The 21,393-nt window shown below is 35.3% G+C and overlaps 2 protein-coding genes across 2 annotated transcripts; one reads left to right on the top strand and one right to left on the bottom strand.

Moving 5' to 3' along the window:
- The first annotated feature begins 1,904 nt into the window (after positions 1–1,904).
- On the top strand, positions 1,905–5,524 carry LOC146133250 (pfs47 receptor-like). The gene is made up of 2 exons (XM_083396699.1): positions 1,905–4,146; positions 4,552–5,524. The coding sequence occupies exons 1-2, from the start codon at positions 3,920–3,922 to the stop codon at positions 5,081–5,083; spliced, it is 759 nt and encodes a 252-aa protein (XP_083252825.1). The 5' UTR covers positions 1,905–3,919; the 3' UTR covers positions 5,084–5,524.
- A 642-nt stretch (positions 5,525–6,166) lies between these two features.
- LOC146133249 (mitochondrial adenyl nucleotide antiporter SLC25A23-like) lies at positions 6,167–19,122 on the bottom strand. Its single transcript, XM_083397515.1, has 12 exons — positions 18,723–19,122; positions 17,633–17,879; positions 16,221–16,347; positions 15,284–15,371; positions 14,827–14,938; positions 14,224–14,382; positions 13,608–13,718; positions 13,025–13,177; positions 12,311–12,478; positions 11,371–11,521; positions 9,152–9,267; positions 6,167–8,153 (listed from the first exon to the last, which is right to left on the bottom strand). The coding sequence occupies exons 1-12, from the start codon at positions 19,028–19,030 to the stop codon at positions 8,082–8,084; spliced, it is 1,812 nt and encodes a 603-aa protein (XP_083253641.1). The 5' UTR covers positions 19,031–19,122; the 3' UTR covers positions 6,167–8,081.
- Positions 19,123–21,393: the final 2,271 nt, after the last annotated feature.

The raw sequence follows: 21,393 nt of genomic DNA, 5'->3' as shown, positions 1-21,393 counted from the left end.
ATCTTCTGGTAAGAATTTAGCAAGTACAAATCCTACATCTGCATGTCTGTCTGTTTTTAAGTTCGATAATAATCGGCTGCCGGACAAATAGCGCCTTACCATCACAAGCGGTGGAAAAAGGGATCACGAAACAAGTGTGCAGTTTTTAAGCCACTTTCGGCGTACATGCACATCAAGAGCACATTAAATTCACGTGAGGTGCACATTAGATGCAGATTTAGTGCACATTTGGTGCAAATAGCGCAAGTGCACATTGTGCACGTTTTGTTTCGTGCATGTATGACAAGTGCACATTGTGCGCACAATGTGCACGTTAGGTTTCGTGCACCTATGACAAGTGCACATTGTGCGCACAATGTACACGTTTTGTTTTGTGTACCTATGACAAGTGCACATTGTGCGCACAATGTGCACGTTTTGTTTCGTGCAACTATGACAAGTGCACATTTTGGTTTTTAGTCCGTCTCCTCTTGGGTGATTTGATTTAAGGCATTACAGCGCTGATAAAAAGTGTTTGAGACATAATTGTTGATTTGGTGTAAAATAAAATTGTCGAGACCTAATTAAGAACAAAATTTTATTCTTTGGGCACATCAAAGTGCCTTTTCGTGTGCTAACTGAAATGTCTTGACAACACTGACTTTGCAGATCAATATAAATTAAAAGTCTTGGGAGAAAAACGGTTTTACTGAATAATAAGAAGAAAAGCGTTTGGGACTTTATTCATTAGGTGTAAACAACTTTTTGGATGGTGTTACTTATTTAACAGCCCTGCAGGTGACATTATCTGACGTTGCTTGTCATAGCATTGCGATTTTACATTCAAATATTGCCCTCCGTGTTTGTAAATATATATTGCAGAATTTCTCATACAATTTTAAGTAGAATTGCGCGGTCCTTATCCACGACCACGGAGACCGTTTTTCTTTCAATTGTATATCTTTTGGTAAGAATTTAGCAAGTACAAATCCTACATCTGCATGTCTGTCTGTTTTTAAGTTCGATAATAATCGGCTGCCGGACAAATAGCGCCTTACCATCACAAGCAGTGGAAAAAGGGATCACGGAAAACAAGTGTGCATTTTTTAAGCCACTTTCGGCGTACATGCACATCAAGAGCACATTGAATTCACGTGAGGTGCACATTAGATGCAGATTTAGTGCACATTTGGTGCAAATAGCGCAAGTGCACATTGTGCGCGTTTTGTTTCGTGCATGTATGACAAGTGCACATTGTGCGCACAATGTGCACGTTAGGTTTCGTGCACCTATGACAAGTGCACATTGTGCGCACAATGTACACGTTTTGTTTTGTGTACCTATGACAAGTGCACATTGTGCGCACAATGTGCACGTTTTGTTTCGTGCAACTATGACAAGTGCACATTTTGGTTTTTAGTCCGTCTCCTCTTGGGTGATTTGATTTAAGGCATTACAGCGCTGATAAAAAGTGTTTGAGACATAATTGTTGATTTGGTGTAAAATAAAATTGTCGAGACCTAATTAAGAACAAAATTTTATTCTTTGGGCACATCAAAGTGCCTTTTCGTGTGCTAACTGAAATGTCATGACAACACTGACTTTGCAGATCAATATAAATTAAAAGTCTTGGGAGAAAAACGGTTTTACTGAATAATAAGAAGAAAAGCGTTTGGGACTTTATTCATTAGGTGTAAACAACTTTTTGGATGGTGTTACTTGTTTATCGAAATACAGCAGAGGTGCGTTGTTGTTATGCTAGATTGAAAGGAATCTGTCGCGCACTGCAAAGGAACCTTTTTTACTATGTGGGCGGGGCAGTATGTTAACCAATAGGAGCATTATGTTTAACATGTGACGTCATTTTAGTTTTTAGCCTACATGCAAAAGAATACAGACTTTGGTACACACAACGTAATGGCGGGTTTTAGGGGGTTGTTGTCAAAGAAATAGTGAGCTATCGTGACTGTGTTAAAACCGCGACTGTGATGAAACTTCGAGACAGCGACGTGCCGCAAGGAGCGTAGTATACCGTCCGACTAAACTCTTAAAAATTGTTTGCTTCGCTTACCTCTGTTTGTGATCGTTGTTGCCAATGTTTACATTGTTCAGTTCAGCATTTATTCCGCCGTTGTTGCAACTTGTAAAGAGTCGTCTTACTTACACAGACGAATAATGTAACCTTTGCCCGAGCAGTCATGCATTGTAGTTTTGTGTAGTTTATGCTTTCCTTGTACTTAATTTGATAGCCATGATTTATACATTATACTGGTAACATAAAATGGTTCAAAGTGAAATGATTTTAATGTTCAAACCAATGCTGTTAGTTGTTACTTTTATGTAGTGAATATTCAGTATCCTACCGAATTGTGAGCCATTGCATCATTTATAGCCCAGCAGTCACCAAACTCTTTAAACCTGAAGAGTGAAGACTTTTTCTCTTCCAGTTTGCACTCTGTGGCAGGTGCACTTCTGAGATTTTTCTAAAGCATTTTGTGGGCACACCCAAAATTAGTAAGTTGCCAGTCTGAAAAGTATGGCAGATCTCCATGTGATCTTGTGGGTACACAGCTGAAAAAATCCGTTTGACTGGGTGCAACAAAGGTAAAAAAAGTGAACCTCCGGTTCACTTTCTAATTTCTGGGTCCACTTTATGATTTTCATATGCACTCTGTATTGCATACATTGAACTGTAAACGTTTGTTGCACCTATCGTTTTACATATTTGTGGTGCCGTTCAGATTTTTTTTGGGGTTCACTTGCCATACTTTCCACAGTGGGTAAGTTGCACACCTAAATCTTTCTGCCCTGTTAGAATAAAACATGCCACTTTCCTATCAAAAGTTTTATGCTGCACACTCAAGACCACGGAAAAATGTACAATTTAATGCAGATTAGCTTCGTTGATTCAATGAGTCACACAGAGGGCAACAAAACAGAATTGCTGAGTTTTCTGAAGTTATAAATTATTGAATAATGCTATTTTTTTCTCTTGATGTACTAATGATACGTAAGCCGTAAGGTCAAAAAGCAGCTTCAGAAAGGCTAGATCTCAGTTGTTAACACACATATGTGTGGACATATGTTTCATTGAATGATGCTAATTTATGTGAAAACACCAGATTAAATTAGTTTAAACTTTTTTACACACAGCTCTTGATTGCTGTGATTTTTTAACCGGTCTATGGGCGCCTCTGATGTTCTTTTTGGCTGTCCCGACCTGCTGTCCATTGCCCCTAGCATTTTATGGTACTTTCGCGGTGATTGTAGGTGTTTAGCACCAAATTTTGAGGTGTGCAATTAAAATTTTGTGCATACCTGAAGTTCCATATCAAGCACAACTTTTTTGTGACATTTAAGTGTGTAATTTACTTATTTGGGTATGCACATAAACTGCTTTCAAAAAAATCTGTTGTGTGCACCTGTCACAGAATGCATCCCGGATATTGGTAGCTCCCTTATTTAGAGTTCTTATGTACATTAGATTAAATTTGGGGCATGTTTTTGTATTAGGAAAGAAGTTCATCACTGTAAAAAGTATGAGAACCAAAAGTTTTCCACAAACTAAACCTGCACGCCAAAAATTAGAAAATGCACCCTGATTTGCAATATAATAATTTAAGGAGTTGCATTAATTATTTAGGCTAAGTGATTTACCCAAGGGATACACCATACTTTCAAGACTGGGACAATCTTATCTGTTGTGATTCTCCTTAGAGTTGGTTCTAAATGTCTTTCAAAAACTTAAACTTGCCTAAAATTGTTTTAAAAATATCGAGCAGAAGATGGTTGACAGGGTTTGCAGAATCAATGCATATTTTTAATTGCAACATTTATGTATGTTTGATTAGTGTCAGAAATAAATGTTTTATTGCCAGCAAAACTTTTACTTTTTTTAGCTCTGTAATGCTTATAATTTTTTGATAATACTATTTTTCTAATGCTCTGCTGTGGTCGTTGGACTATGCTCGAATTGGATCAATGTACTGGGCCCACTACTGTTCCTTCAAGCAACTTATGTTGGCACAGTGCCAAAGATGGAAATGTCCCTAAGGGTGCAATAGCAGGTGGCTGTTTGCCGAACATGGAAATTTGTTACATCGGACGTACTCGCCTTTTGGAGAATCACAATCAGTTGACCCCGGGCCTCGTCATTCCAAGCCAAAAGTAAAAATACTTTTATTTTGTTCTAGTATAATGACCATTTTAACTCAGGAATATAATACAGTATATAGTGGATCCACCAAATTCATCTAGAAACAAGTGACATGACATATTCCAGAGGTTTTTAAAGTGTACATCACTACGGATTGTGCGCTGTTTTAGTTTGCCAATGGCGGGATTTGTTGGACTTTCATAAGTAATGTAAACATACATATATATATATATTATGAAAGTCCAACAATCCCAATTAATTCCAAACAGTAACTTTATATTTCTTGTAAACAAAAGTTATATTGTATTAAAAGTTATAATAATATATGTTTATATTACTATATATGTATGTTTATGTAAATACATATGTATTATTAAATAAACATTATGACAAAAATACTATATATGTTTTTTTAGATGTCTGTTAGTTTCATATGGAACTGGAGTAAGAACAGCAAATGAGTATGAGGTGTTAGCTTCAAGTGACAGTGATTCTGTACATTGGGTGAGATGCAGTGGAGGAAATGTCCCCTTGAACGCTGTAATTGGGGGCATCGACTGTTCCTACCTGGAGCCGCTTTATATTGGGCGAACAGTTGGCTCACTGAACCAGGGAAGAACCTGGCGGGGTAAAAGACTGGAGATAAGCTTCGACTCTGTGCAGATACCAGGAAAAGTTCATCCAACTCACAAATGCCTATACATCCCGTTTGATGGGAAGGAGTACTTGTTTCGCAACTATGAAGTGCTTGCTCTGAAGGGAAGTCCTGCCAATCTTCTGTGCTTGTGCAAACAGGCCTTACGCAGCACACTGTTGCAGGGGTTCGGTTGCTCCAAGGATTCTGATTTTGATGACAATGTTCACACTAAGATGAATGCCGCAGTGGATGGGCTGCCCCTTCCAGAAAAAATTAAGGAGTACTGTAAAGCTGGCTTTGTGTGTAAATAACCTTACTGTACCAAAAAACACTGTTTCAAACTGCATCAGACATTTTTACTAAGTCCTAAATGCATTTGTGCCATAATAAAAACTAAGCATGCTTGTAAACATGTAGGACCAGTTTCAAATGTATGGTGGTGATGATTATTATCGTTTTACTTGTATATGAACATTTATTAATTCTTCCAAGCGAAATTTGCTGTGGTTATTGCATTTATTTGTGCGATTTTTAAAAGCACCGGGTTTTCAATTCTGTTTTCTTTATGAATAAGGCTTTTTGTGAAGTGATCTAACATGGTGCTTGTGATTTCCTTTCTGTGTTATCTTCTATTGCTAAGCGATGTTTAGAGCTTCACATTCGTATACTCCCATCTGCAACACATTTTTCTAACTTATATTTTTTCATGTCGTTTCTTGTACACAAATAAACAAGGAAATTTTGTTTTACAATTTTCTTTCAGCTATGGGAATTCAGGGTCAGGTGCATTTTTTTTGGCTAGTTTTGACATATTTCCATTGCCCTATTTTTCAATTAGAAACGTCATATTCATGATTAAATCTTTGATTGTTCTAGTAACCTATGTTTAACGAAGGCTTAAAAAATACTGAACATAGGTGTATACCTGTTTACACGAAATTAGTTTTGGTGGAATCTGTTTAAAAAAACATGCTAAAATGTTACATTGTAAAACAGTGTTGTAATGACTTAAGTCTATGACTTGACTTAAGTGCACTTAAGTCACTGTTTTTAAATGACTTGACTTGAAGTCTTTTGGGCAAATGACTTGACTTGACTTAAGTCATTTGGACAAATGACTTTTAAGTAATTTTTTATAAAATTGCGTTATTTATCCCAATCTTTGAGCATATATGAATTTGCTTGTAATATGTTGCTTTTGTGTTATTTTTTACTTGAGTTGCTCATAATAATCAGAGGAGTTTTCCGGTTTGCATAATTTAAAGTTTTTTTGACAAGGGCTGTTGAGGTTGACTTGCTCTAAGTATGACTTGACTGGGACTTGACTTGTTATTTATTCAAAAAGACTTGACTGGGACTTTGAAATGACTTGTTTACATCACTGTTGTAAAATGAAAACGAAGTTTTATTTCGCTGTATTAGAAAAAAGCAGGGAGAATAAATAAATAACAGCGCCATACAGTAAGACAAACATGAGAGGTTGACAGGAAAGGGAATGTGAAAATTTGCATATTAAATTGTACATCATTCCAACGTCCGATATTCAGACACAACAACCTTATCCTCATTTTTTTTCAAAAACTTTTTGAAAAATCACAATTCTAATCAGATATTTTGCAAAATGTTAAAACGAACAGAAAATTGCATTTATATATATTATACTACACCAATCACAACGGCAACAGCAAGTGGAGTGTTGTGTAGCATAATACATTCAAGGAAAAACTTAATCAAAAAACGTAACCGCCAAGCACCGCAACAGGTATCGGGTGCACAAAACAATACGCTCTGTCCCGCAACGGGATTGTGACCCAACTCGAAATAAAAGATGACCGCAGCATGACTCACGACGAATCGCGGGTCTACTTTGGACGTGGGTCGAAAATAAGGGCAATAAAATGCAACGCTAGGCAATAACGACGAAGACAACAACAGCAACAACAAAAATATTGACAGCAACAGGGCCAAAACCGCTTTAAAAAAGTAAACTACTTCAACCTCTCAGACACCCGGGCGGGAGAAAATATAGTCGGACACCAACTCATTGCGAAGAACGGGACAGGCAACGTATTTACTGCACGAGATACTGTAATTATAAACTACCATTTAGGTTAGGGTGAAAATTGTCAAAATTACGTTACCGGTGATTGTCTTCTAGGGTTATTGTCTTGCTGAAAGAACAATATTAATAACTGAAGTACCGAAATGTACAAACGACAGTAGGAACTCTACGCAAGGTAGCCGCCAAGATGGCGGTGAATTTGTTTCAGGACTTATTTTCATTCTATAAGCTTCGACTTAACCAGGTATGATGTGACCATACTCGGTATAAAATATCCTCAGTCCTCAGTACGTTTGCCTGTAAATTGCCCTGGGCCTTTTTTGTGCGCAGAATTTACATGAGTTTACGGCGGAGCTTCACAAATCAGAACTTTTACAAAATCAGAACGGTGCCACGATGCCACTCGCAACATACAACTGAACTCGATCGGTCAAATTATATGGTGACGTAATGAGGTGCAACTTACTGAAACAATGAGTCAACCAGGCAAACGTTCAAAACACTTCGATAGACATCTAAAGTTTTAATTTTTTTGGGATGGACATTACATTTCGATGGACATCTAAAATTAAATACGCAAACAAAATATGACAAAATCATAGTTGTTAGGATGTCTAATTCTCACTGCATGACACACCAGGATGCCGACTAGTTTAATTTGTATTTTATTTTCTATGTTGCGTTAAAAAAAGAAAAGGTAGTAGCTTTCTGACAAAATGTTTGAAAAAATTGGGATTGGTCAAAATATCGGCAAGCGCAATGATTCTAAATGGTTGAAGTTGCCTTTTAAATTGCCCCTGTTATAACTCGGTAAATGCTTTAGGAGTAAACCAAAAAGCGCATTATAAAAGTATTATCACATTTAATTGCAAAAAATTGGCAATGGGGCAGGTAAATGGACGTGATGCGCGCCTCATCCAGTATTGTGCTCCATTTTGTAAAAAAATATAATGCAAGACACAACATCCACGTAAACGCCAGGTCACAAAATGTACATATTACCTACCTATATAAATAGAGCTCGACTTGCCTAATTAAAACAGAGCAGCCCGGCATAAGTGTCACGGAAAGTATTGCAAGAAAAAAAGGTTCGACCTACAAGTTGCCGCGACTGCAAATGTACTCAAAAAACAGAAGGTAAAAAAAAGGTATTGGGCAAAAATGCCTTTTTAAGTTTGGTTGATCCCGAATCTAACAAGCAGCAACGGCCTTAAAGAGCAGTCAACTAAAGTTAGGTGTCGAGTTGATCATCTGTAGACGCCCAGCTGCATGCGCATGTTTTCGTACACCACGTAGCTGATGCTGACTGCCGGTACAACCTTGGACAAACACACGGGACAACATGTTAATGCTAAAGCGCAAGGAAGGCACAACTATAATCCCCGCGGCTCACCGTAATGCGACGAATGCAGGCGAATGTTGTTTTGATAAGCCGTAATATGTTACAAGGCTTACAGCTGAAAAACAGACGTCAGAAAACAATAGTGCTATAACTTAGCCAAAAACAATTTTATTCTTGCGGCGCCTGACTTGGCACCTGGACAGGTATTTAGATTATTTGGCATAGCCCTAAACAGTAGTCAAGTTTAAAACAAACACGTTAGCTTAACTTTTGTCAATTTAAAGAAATAAATCTGAGAGTTTTATAAGCGATAAAATCAACCAATAACGGCACTAATCAAACCTAGTTTATCTTAAAACCTACACATCTGTAAGCAATACTTTTGTGTACAACGGTAATTTGCTGAGTAAAAAAATAATTGTTTAAATATTTAACTATATTTAAGCCTTGAAGCGAGGTTATACGAAGTATGTTTTACGACGGCGTTTGGTGAAAGTTAATGTTTGATGAGCAACTGCAGAGTCACAAACGTCACTAAAAATGCCGGAATCTGTGACGTCGCGCGTTATAAAAGGGGGCGTTGTCGCCACGCCCCCCAATCATGTGGTTCGGCACGAAAACGTCTACGCTTTATTACACACGTCGTAGAACTGTTTTTTGCCATTTTGGCGGCGAAAATGCGTTGTTTATTTTTATAATGTTCTGGAATTTTAACTATAGGGAATTCGAGAAAACCCTTTTACAACTTGATGTTGAAAGTTGAAGAAGTTGTATTGGAATTCCTAAATCCCGCTGGCTTTCCAACATTATAATAAGTTAAGCGAACACGTAGATAAAAAAAAACTTGTACATAATAGGGGCGTTCTCCTGGATATAATGTATTTCCAGTGACACAGAATTTTGTTCTATGCGTGGCGGACTGTTTTAACGCCAATGTCGGATTGTAAACTATAAGGTTTATAGACCATAGCATACCTTCATAAAGTTAGGTGCAAGGCCCCTGTAGAGACCAAACACGCCCTCTGTCTGTACGATTGATCGGAACAGCGACACCATGCTGTGCTTTTCGTTCTTTGTGTTGGGCAGTGAGGCTGAAATTGAATAAGCAAGTTCAGTGGACAGCTGAGCTACCAACCGAGGAAAGTTTATTACCAAATAACCGACTGCAAAGGTCCAGCGATTCCTTTTTTTTTGGCGAAATATGTTTATTTGTGATGCTAATACAAATGTTGTAATAACTTCACAGTTTTCCACTGACGGGACTCTTTTGGGTCAAAATGACTTGACTTGGCTTAAGTCAATTACGCAAATGACTGGATTAAAATTAATTGAACTTTTTAGTATATAGCATTGTTTTTTTTTTCGCAAAATATTAAATGTAATAAATGTCAACTTGCTATTTGAAAAATGACCAAATACTTTTGGCAAATAAAAAAATACAGACACCGTTGATTACACCCGATGTGAACTAGTATACCTTATGCCTATTGCATTAGTTTTCAAACAAAATAAGATTTGAATCTAAGTACATCGTCCTGTAAAGTTATAAAGAACGTCGTTATGAAATTGTGAATTGATGTATTTGAAGCCTTGTCAGCGTTTGTCAAAGAGAGCAAGTTTTGGTTGTGCCACGACAAGGTCGCAATTAGCAGGATGTTTGACTGATCTCATAAAACGTCAGTTTACGACGTACGGTCTAAAATAGACAACACACCACGACAAAAACATGTTACTCTGATGCAACAGTGAACTAAGGCAAACGACTGACCCACAAAACGACAAGACACACGAAAAACAAATTTAGAACCGTTTTGATTTTTTTATATATAAGTGTGCTATAAAGATTATTTGGTATTGTGATCAAAGTAGTTTATTATTATTTAATATTGTTAATATTGTTTTACAATAAAAAAACATTTGTGATCGGGAATTTTATTATATGGGCCGAAAATTTATTTTCGGGACAATACATATATTTGCATTTTTCTAGCAATAAGGCCTTTCAAGTAACTAAGGCGGCCACCTCGAATGACCTCCAAAGCAATAATTAGTCTACCTAATGGATTGTAAATGTGGTTGTTTTGATAAGGTTGTCGCACGGTTTTACTTTAGCTACAGGAAGTTGTTGTTTACATTTCGAGTTCTACCTGCTGTACTGCTAATCAGTGGTAATTAAAACATAGAAGTGAAGCTTCTGTCGCAACATTGTAATTTAAAGCAAGTCAATACAACACTTTGCATATTATTTTACATCATCAACAGGGCATTGTGAAGTATACAATTGAATAAAAGTAAGTAGGCGTATTATTTTCGGTTGGCCGCATTTTTTACCATTTTTTGTGAAATTCCAAGGCAGCTCGGTTAAAAAGTAGACTAATAAACTACTAGACTATAAAACCTAGTAGAGTTTTTTATTTAAACAAGAGAGAGAAAAAAAAATACTAACACTAGTTGAACACACTGATTCAGGAGTTCTTAAACTTTTTTTACCGCGGATCCCTATTTTTTTTATATTTTGCTTTGCATGGACCCCCCCGGTAGGCAAGAAATGCTCCAAAATGACGTCCTAAATTGACGTCAAAATACAAATAGACTTCATAACTTTGTTTATTTCGGTCCGAAAAATGTGAAAGTTAAGTAAAGTCTAACTATACATTCAGTGCAAAACCGTTTAATTTTTAATTAAAGTGTTTTCTGTGAAAAATGAATTACTTCTTATACAAAAAGAAGTATACACTAGTTCTTTAATTAGGCCTTCATGGACCTATTAAAACTAGTTCACGGACCCCCAAGGGGTCCATGGACCCCAGTTCAAAAACCCCTGCACTAATTGATATGGCGTAATATGCTTTGCGCGGGGTTAAAACCACTCCAGTATTGTAATTTAATTCACTGTTTTTAAAAGACTTAACTTTGAACCTTGTCGCAAGGTAGTTATTTTCATGCTTCTTTAAAAATAGAGGTATTTTGTAAATTCATACTTGGCGGTAGGTGTCAAGATGAACGTGTCATATCAAGCATGAGTGTGTACACTAGTGTACAGTGTACATTTTAGCTGGTCAGTGGTCAAAATAGGTATATGAGTAAGACCATGGTAAACACCACCGGAACAGTATCAGATATTTCAATATTCGACTAACTAAAAGCTCATTTCGCCACAGTCTTCCAAATTGCCGAGCAAAAAAACCCAATACCTTGTGCTTGCATCTTGGTTCTGACAAGTGCCAGCGGATAACTGGACAGTTGACCACAAGTGCTGGACACGGTTCCACATGCCAGTAGGAGCAGCACCGATGGCCTGTCCTTTTCTTCGCCGTACTTTTTGATCCACGTGTTTTTCAGCGTCTGCAAAAAGCAAAATGTCATGCAAGTTATATTTGATTTATATGGGATGTGAATAGGGGTGGATTCAAGTAGTAATTAATTAATTACTTAAGTAATATTTGCATTACTCGATATTTTTAAGTAATTTTGGCTTAGCGAACACCGTAACACTTAAATCTATAGCGGAAGAAAGCTGAGTAACCAAATACTTCAAATATATACTGAAATAAATATTTTAAAATGCGATAATTTAAGTGAAGTAATAATTTTGATGTGTACAGTACAAGCAAGTTATTTAAAAAAAGAGAAATTACTGTTTGACCATTGGTTATGATTGAATTTTGCATTTTAATAATTTCGATCTATGTTTTTAAGCCCGATTGTCGTTCACATTATTTACTTGAATTACCCAAGTAATTTGGTTAAAAATGACTTGTTACTTAAACTAATAAAATATTCGTTGCCCAGCCCTAGCTATGGATAAGGTATAAACCATAGCTTAGCTTTTCATACAAAAATTCGTTTTTGTTTAGAGATGTTTGACAGAATCGGATAGGAGAGAATGTACCCATTTATTTACCCATTTTAACCCATTTTACCAATGTTAATCAAAATATTGCACGGATTATATTAACATCCCTTATTCAAATAATAGATAATTATTGAAATCAAGGTATGTTGGACAAAAATATGTAATCGTCTATCGCATTTTGTAACTTTTTTTAAGACCGCCAGCTACAGCTACATAGAGTATGTACCTTACTTTAAGTTATGAAATATCATTGGTTGTAGAATATCTCGCATCTTTACCTCGTAAATGCACAGGTCGATCCCGGCGTAGGGAATAATTCCCAGGCAGTTTGGAATGTAGCCTTTGAAAAAAGCGCTCGGTCCTTCGTTTCGAAAGACCTTGACGGCGCAGTCCAGGATGCCCTTGTATTGACCGGTTTTTCGCAGTGCGAGACGGGTTTTAATCACCTGAAAAGAGACATTTTAATCACCCTGAAAAGAGACACATAAGAGAGGCGGGTCGGTAAGGTTTAGGGGGCGTGGCGGTAATTACAGAGGCATTTCAATTAAACGGGCGTCAGTCGACGAGATTGAATTGAACCGTAAAACGACGGCGGGATATCCGTCAGATAAGTTTCGGCGAAAATTTTATGTCGCGTTACGACGATACCGAATTTGCGGCGTTTGTATTTTCAAAGCTCTTTAATGCACTTATCGTGACTGAATGTAACGAATTGGAGATAAAATTACGTTTTAGAAGGCAGTGTTTTTTACAAAAGGATTTTCCATCACTTTTTAAAAGGATTTCACCATTTTACATGATTAAACAACACAAATAAGCAGGAGTAGGGTATACTAACTGAAAAATTTTTACATGCATATTGCAAAACGTTAGCAATGATTCACATTCATCGGCTAACTTTGACTTTGCTTTGGTATTAAATTATATATAAATCTCAACTTTACCGATTATTTACTAATAAACATTTCATGTATATCTGCAAAAAAAACAACCTCCATGGGGTAGATTGAGGTTTGCGAAATAACTCCAGCCAGGGATCCAGCGATGAACTTTTGCGGCGCACCGATTTCCGAGTGGGACTGAGCGCCGATCAGGTGCTTGATGCGCTCGTAGGCCATGAACTTGACAGCTGTTTCAGGGGCAATCTGTCGGAGTACAACGGGACATTGACGATAAAGAGGCCTGATCCAAATTGTGCTGTATTTAAAGCGGCTGTTAAACTGGCCGAGGCATCCATTTGTATGAATGGTAACAAATTAGTTTTTGTCACTATTGTATGGGACTTAAAAAGCTTGCTACACAAGTCAGGAGACAATTAATACGCCTGAAAGCAACAACAACATATTGTTGGGTGAACAGAAGCTAAACCCATTAGGTTTCAGAATAAATTAGTCTAAATAATTTAATGTGAATATATAAACCATTTTTAGTAAATGCTGGGAAGACGGGTTTTCTTGGTACTTCAAACGCCTGATATAGTAAAATTTGTGATTTTGTAAACCAGCTAATTCTAATTACTAAAACCACACACGATAAAACACTTTAAAAAACTTCTTTTATTGGGTTTAAGCATACCTTAATGACATTGATTCCGTTTCCTCTCCACAGAGATTTAGCCCCACCTTCTTTAAGCATGGACCTCATACCAGAGACAATTCCGAGGTTATTTGACTTTGAAGCATGGACCTAAAGTATAACATAAATAACATGAACAACAAAGCTTGCAACACTACTAAAACTTAATATGTAAAAAAAATTTAGTATAAAAATTAAAAAGTCATTTAGTTCGTTAAGTAGTATATTATACCATGACCTATACAAACGTCAGAAGTAAAAAACGCATATTAATAAAAAGAGCTTAAAAACTTTATTTTGATCGTTTGTGAGTACTAAAGTACTAGACCAAGTTAAATAAAAAAAAACAATAAAAAAACATACAAAAAATGCTACATATATATAAGCTGTGTTTTATGACAACCAACATGAAATGTCAAAACTTTTGAAAAACACAATCTCCCTATTTGCAAATTACTTCAACCATTGCTTGCAGAAAACACCAAGAAATGTGTGCCATTTAAAGTTTTATTATATTACAAGGGGTTGTAAATAAATAAAAAAAAGGTTGAGAAGCCTTGGTTTTTTTATAAATATGAATTATTTTAGGATACATGTTTAGATGTAATTAGTGTACCTGCATTAAAACTTTTAGGCGATCCAAGGGGGCCGTACATGTTCGGGACACCACCCCAGCGACTCCACCTGCCACTAGTTGGCGCCACCAGAGTCCAGACACCCTTTCTTCTTCACTAAAGTCATCGGGGACGATTAGACTCTCACCAATGTCAATATACTGTATAAAACAAAATTAAGTTAAATTTGCTTAAAATACCTGATACAGGACAGAAAAGTTATATACGTTTCATAAAATTGTGCCCTGCAAAAACAATCATTAACATTAGTTGTAATTGTTAGTTTCCTACGGTTTCAAATAATACAAAACATATCAGATCAAAGTAAAACTTTGGGGTTTTTAACATGGGCTTGTCTACAGTTGTTTTGGCCTTGCTATTTATTAGTTATAAAACTTATACAGTATGTCATTAAACAAAACATTTTGTGTGCAATATTCTGTGTTAAGGACAGAAAGTAACCCATGCCATTTGATACATAGCGCCATACATGAATTAACCATGTGTTTATGGTCGATCTACCCCAGTGAAGAATAAATATTTAATAGGACATGAAAGTAACATCACTAACAAACAATATTGTCTTTCCCACACTTAATTCTTACTGTGCCATGTTTCCAGTAGGACACAATGTCCTTGATATCTGCGGAAGGGTGCAGCAAGTGGTGTGCTATCCACTCATCCATATCAACAGTTGAAGTGCCATCCTTGTCCATTCTGTGAAAGACAATTTTGTATAATTACAGGCAATTTTTGTCATACTGTTTTCTCTTAGTTTTGCTTTCCTTTCATTTAGCTATATTGCAAGTACACATTTTTCTTTACGATTTATGTAACATCAAGTGGCTATTATAGCTAACAGAGAAATATATCTAGATTTCCGGGAATAATAAGATTAGGTGAAACTATTTTTTCCAAACGAAAATAATTCAGAAACAAATCAGTATTGGTCCTAATAAAACTTTCAGCATCTTTAATATCATGAAAATTCATATTTGAATGTCAAGAAATTCATAAAGGGGAGTATCAGTTAGTGTTCAATAGATAAAACGCACATACTACCTTTGAGTGATCTGCTTTGCTTCCTTACTGGTAACCTCAAAACCAACAGAATGCAGAGCTTCCTGCAATTCCTTGGCAGTAAGTTTGCCTATAAATGAATAATATTTATAGAAATTAAACACATAATACAAATTTTTTTTTATCAGAATTAAGTGAAATAGCAATAACACCAAAAATGTATTTACTGTTTTGCTCCTGTTGATCAATAAACATTATCATCATATAAAATTAGCCTTTACTTTAAAAAAAAAACTAATTGTTATTTATATTTTAAAAATTGCATGACACATACGTTATGTTTGTTCACCTTGTTTTAGACATAAAAAATTTTATGTTTTAATGCTTCTAAGCAAAGCACTATACTGTTCAGTGTAGTAATCATTGCTTCAAGAAACTAATGTTCTTATCTGATGAATAGTTGTGTACTACTAATGTTGACATCTAATTAACAGTTGTGAATTAGATGTACTGCAATCCTGCTACGGTAATTAGTATTAGCCCAGATAACACCTTTGTTTTTATATATACATATATGTGTACAGAAAGAAGTGACAAAGCAACTGTGAATTTTTAGTCTTTACTTTTTAATGCTTCAAACATGTCATGAAAATACAGTTAAAGCTGGTTTGCAATCAATTCCTTTCCACCAAAGAACCTTGGCAGGAAACACTTGACCAAAACGCATGTCAGTTACAGAAAATATCACAGGAATATTGATTTTCCAAAAAAATAGCACTTTTGGTTAAAATTTTCAAAAATTGAGAGTAGGATTTAAACAAAAACAATCCACAATTTATAAAATGCAGAAACAGGGTATTTTATTGATTAACATTTTAAAAAAAAAATAAACCCTTAACACACTATGTTTCTGATAATAAAAGTTGAGTAAATAGAGTTTCTTTAACTTAAAACAATTAAATTTAAAGAGTTTATATACCATCCTTGTCTCTGTCCATTCGTTTAAACATTAGGCGAAGCTTCATTTCATGTTCGTGCAGATATCGCACAAATTCAGCGCTGTCAAGCTCACCATCTTTATTCATATCACTGGCAGAGACAAATTTCTATAAAAAAGATGTTAATGCAAATCTAATTACTTTAAAAAAGCAATTTTCTGCTAAATTGGCAATGATATATAATATACAAATAGAAAAATAAGACAGAAGAAGGTTAACTGTAACTGTTGTTTAGACCAGTGGTTCTCAAAGGGAGCCACTTGGCTCACTTTGGGGGAATTTTAAATTTTGGGGAGGAAATTTGTTGCAGGGAGGAATTGGGGAGAAAAAGTGGATGAAAATGGCTCACTTTTTATTATTTGATAATTATAACACATAACTAACTGCTCAAAGTTTAATTGGGAACGTCTACTTACCATTCGACTTAAAGTAGCCATATGTGAAGACAATCAGCTACTTTAACTGTGTTAAATCTAGTCATAATTAGACTCAGTTTGGTTTACAATATCTATTGTTTCGTCACAGTAAGTAAAGTTCACTAGCACCAGGTGTCTGTTTTATACTGTTTGTTTGTTTTAGCATGGCTGTAAAAGCATGGTAAAACTAATACGTAAAAGTAAAGAAAGGGTAAAACATAAGATTGCCAGATATATTTTAAATTCTGCAAAATGCCAAAGCAAATGCTCGAGAGTGACTTTTTTCCAAATATCATTCATTTAAAAAACATGTGGTTGGATCCACAAGTTTGTGCTAAGTATGCCAAATTAACCGTTGCAGAGCAAACACTTCTTCCATTTCCGGCTACATATTAAGTTGAATGTGGTTTTAGCGCCATTACAGATAATTTAACAAAAAAAAGGACGCTTTACATTTGCAAACGCGGTGATCTTCGGGAAAAACTGACATGTTTTTCTGCTCAATTTTCATTGTTTTTTTTGTTTTAAACATGAAGCTCATGGTTCACATTAACAATGAACAACGTTTGCACCCTACTTTTGTAATGTTTACTGTTATCTCTGAGATGAATCAGAAAAACGCACCTTGCACATCATCTCCATATACTGTGAAATTTTGGCAATATTCCTTTTGGGATTTTTTCGGGAAATTAACATTGTTTAAGTCTTTAAGGGAGGAATACGAAAAAAACTTTGAGAACCACTGGTTTAGACATTGGTAAACAATCCAATCACCTTATCATAACTTACAATTTGTTATAATTATAGACACATAATAATATGTATTTAATTTGTTAATCGTTAGCAATTAAATGGCTTTAAGAAGCAACATGATTACCTAAAAAATAAATTAAAAATGCTTAAACAAGCCATGAATTTTGTATATATGGAATCCATGAGAAAAAAAAACATTAAAAACCTTCAGAAAAACAAGTTACCTCTGCCTGGCCAGGAACCTGCAAAAGTCCAAGGTTAGTGTAGGCCTGTTTCAGTTCGTTGACATCCACCCTTCCATCATTGTCAACATCTAGTTGCTTAAATATCTTTTGGTAGTAGGCCTCCTTTTCAGCAGTAATAGTTTGTGGTGATCCTTCTTTTCCCATTGCACGATGCACTTCGGGCAAACTAAGTCCGTTTAGGTTTAAGCTACACAAGGTGACTTCCAGTGAGGCTGAAGAACTGTATCTGCAGAATCAAACAACAATTTGCAAATGAAATGATCAAGCTTCTTCAAGCATGATACAACATGTAATACTGATGTATTCATGCTGCACACAGTCATTTCCTATGAAGCAGTTTTATAATGCAGAAGAGTTTCCTGCAATGTGTTCAAAAATCCAAGGTATATACAGCTACATAAACTACAAAATTACCAAAAAGCATTAATAGCCTGATTGCTTCAGAAATCTAAATCCTGCTATATAAACATACTAAATTACTCTAAAGATTACCAAATATATTGTTTAAACTCAATACAGGTACAACTATTCCAATGCCAGGAGTCTAAAATGTAGAGCAAACTACTCCAGCTGCGTAGGGAAGTTTAATACTAGGCTAAGATGTTGTGTTAGGATGGCAGCTTTGGTTACGGCTCAATGCTTTTAAAAGGCCTTCTCTCCAGCGTCTTTTGTGTAGCATGGTAAACAATAATGTGCGCACAGTGCTTGTAGCAAGGAATTTCAATAAAACAAGATTGCGAATTAAGATCAGTGGTAATATTTATTTTCAATAGTAAGTTAGTTTTTAAAATCTGGTATGGTTGTAAATATGCGTCTACACAAGTAAAAAAATTGTTTATTTTAAAAGGTTTTAAAAAATAGTTATATGATACTAAACTCTAAGACAGTAATTAGTTTTCATTAAGTGGTCCTCTAAAATTGTCAATGAGAGCAAGTATATATAATTTAAATACACAAAGACTAATGAATATACTTGTTTTATAAATTGTAATACTGTAGAACTTTCGACATAATACCAATTTAATAATTTATTAAGAAAACAAAGTTTAAAAGATTCTTCAAAACTCACTTTCTTTTGCGTTGTGTTTCTTTTGTGTTTGGAAAGTGTTGAACAGGCTTTTTGTAGGAAGTCGTGCAGGCTTGATTCTTTTTATTCATATAATGCTTTTCATGATACTCCAACAGATGATTGTCATCATTAAATTTAGGTTTTTGATAATAATTGTTTAAACTTGCTAGAGTATATAAGGCCTCTTTCTGACATTTTGCAGTGTGATTTTGCAAAAACTCATTTTGATGTGAATAGTAGCTTTTAGGAATGTCTTTTTTCTGACAATGCAGAGACTCTGTGGAGTTTATATTTGAAATGTTCCTCATCTGCTTTCACAACCATTCAAAGTTCTATTTACAAATAAATATAAATTTCTGGTAAAAGTTTTTCGAAATTGTATATTTTGTGCTATTGTCATGTTTCTGCAAAACATTCATAAATCTATATATTGTAAAATATGTTTCAATCAAAATCTCAACTAAAATGTCAAAGTTTGCACAAACTAATGTTATATCTAAAATACAGCTGGTTGTGGTTATTCTTATACTAACTTCAAATGTTATGTCATGGCATGCTGTGCTTTGTTAGGTCAGAAATGGTATATATATATATTAATTAATAAGAAATGAATATTTAATACTATCCTAAAAAGTTACTGGTTAATTATTTATGGCAAACTACCTAATATAGTTTTACAAAGTGGAATAAAGGAAACTACGAGGCAATACTAAATGAAATTAAAAATTTCATTTCTTCTCAAGAAATATTAAAACTGTACCACAAATGTGATTATACAATCAGCAAAATACTACTACCTCAACAACAATGAAAAACTTTATTCGTGGGATACTGAATTTATTTTAGCACAATCAGTATGGTAGAACACAGGTTATATTTTAAAAGAACAACAGACTGTATAAATAAAAAGCAACAACTTTAGATTCAATAGTACTGGTACACGTTTCACCTTTAACTTCCCTTTTTTAACACATTAGGCTAGCAAAGTTACCTAAACCCACCAAACTCCCCATGCATTATCTCACACATAGGTAAGTTCTGTTAAGTCTGCTGTATGCACAATCAATCTGCAATAGCTTACAACCCCAGAATCCAGTTATTGAATTAGATTGACTTGGGCCACAACCTCATAAACAAAGAGGTGCTAACTACGAAATGGACATGACAAGGCCAAGTTGGTACAGAATGTTAATTACATCCTATGATAGATGATACAGTATTATTTCCATGACAGAAGTAAATATTAAATAAAGCTATACAGGCATTGCTTAACAAGTTTATAAAAAGGTTGCTTAGTAATTATTGGTAACCATTGTAGCCTTAAGTGGTGGGGTACTAATAACCAACTTATTTTAGCTTATTCTGCAGATTTTGTGTAGCATGTGCCAACGAGAAAAGTTTGGAGTTGGTGGTAAATGTGTATTCTTTTTATAATTAAACCTGAATCCTCACTCAAAGTGTTGGGTGTTCTAGGAATATATATATGACTTAAAGATCTGCCGATATCACTTTTTCTGAGAAATACTCTGATAACAGGTTTTTTGTGTTTGTGCCAACCGATACTCGATACCTATTGTTTATATTTCTGGGATATGTTAATAAATTAAATGAGTAAAAATAAAAAACAAAATAGCTTTTTAGTTTATCTAGCCTTCCTATATTTAATTAACCCCAAACCCTTATTTTGCATATTAACATTACATAATGCTGAACAAATTTTTGGTGAAAAAAAACAAGAAATTTGTTTGTTTTTCAGGAAAAGCTATACCATATTTTCATAAAATATTGGCCGATATTATTGGTATACTGATATTTTGGTCTATCTCTAATATGAATAATCATCATTGCCGGTTGAGTACAGCAGACAAATATGCATCTTACATATTTTCATGGAAGTGGTTATTTAAAGGAATCGCTCTTTTATGCTCTTGCATCGATCAGTGATTATTTATTGATTTGGGTTGGGGTTGGGGTTCAGCATTTGGATGGTGACAAGTAGTATTAAATTTAATATCCCGAGTGTTGCAATATTCAATGATTTAATCCAAAATCGATTTAAATTACTTTGTTAGCCAGGGAAATAGCCTTAGGAAGTGGCTATACCCCACTGTGGAAAGTATGGCAAGTGCACCCGCGAGTTTATTTCAAACTTTTAAAAGTGCAAGCGGAAAAATATTTGAACTGCACCCCAAATATGTAAAATGCTTGTGCGCCATACATTCAGTGCAATGTATGCAGTACACAGTTTATCAGAAAAACATAAAGTCTACCTGAGGTGCACTTTTTAGACCTTTGTTGCACGCGGTCACCCAGATTTTTTCGGTGGTGGACTCGCGAGATCTTGTCGAAATCAGCCATACTTTCCAGGAGTGGCTATACCTTGGGGTTATTTGAAGCACTCTTCTGCACTTGCACCATTAGTGATTAATATACGTCAAATTGAACTACTTTGGGGTGCAGATGAATAGCCCCTTTGCTATTTTAAAGATAATTCAACCATTTGAACCAGGGGGCTCTTTCAATTCGGTACAACAAATACAAAAAAGGTCACCGTCTACAAATTATGCTTCAGGCACAATATCTGGGTTAGGGTTAGCGCTTGGGTGTGTCAAGCATAATTATTATTATTCCTTGACCCACCCACACCTAAATATTAACCCGCACCCTAACC

The sequence above is a fragment of the Ascidiella aspersa genome, chromosome 9, assembly GCF_963924565.1.
Source record: "Ascidiella aspersa chromosome 9, kaAscAspe10.2, whole genome shotgun sequence".
Classification (NCBI taxonomy): Eukaryota; Metazoa; Chordata; class Ascidiacea; order Phlebobranchia; family Ascidiidae; genus Ascidiella; species Ascidiella aspersa.
The sequence above is the reverse complement of the archived record's forward strand: the minus strand, read 5'-3'. Positions and strand labels throughout refer to the sequence as shown.

What these genes read in the sequence shown, in the direction of transcription:
- LOC146133250 (XM_083396699.1), top strand. Translation starts at nt 3,920, where the DNA reads ATGCTCTGCTGTGGTCGTTGGACTATGCTCGAATTGGATCAATGTACT. An exon ending in CTCGTCATTCCAAGCCAAAA is followed by an intron (nt 4,147 to 4,551) that starts GTAAAAATACTT and finishes ATGTTTTTTTAG; the next exon opens with ATGTCTGTTAGTTTCATATG.
- LOC146133249 (XM_083397515.1), bottom strand. Translation starts at nt 19,030, where the DNA reads ATGAGGAACATTTCAAATATAAACTCCACAGAGTCTCTGCATTGTCAG. An exon ending in GCAAAGCAGATCACTCAAAG is followed by an intron (nt 14,939 to 15,283) that starts GTAGTATGTGCG and finishes TGTCTTTCACAG; the next exon opens with AATGGACAAGGATGGCACTT. An exon ending in AACCAAGATGCAAGCACAAG is followed by an intron (nt 9,268 to 11,370) that starts GTATTGGGTTTT and finishes ATTCAATTTCAG; the next exon opens with CCTCACTGCCCAACACAAAG.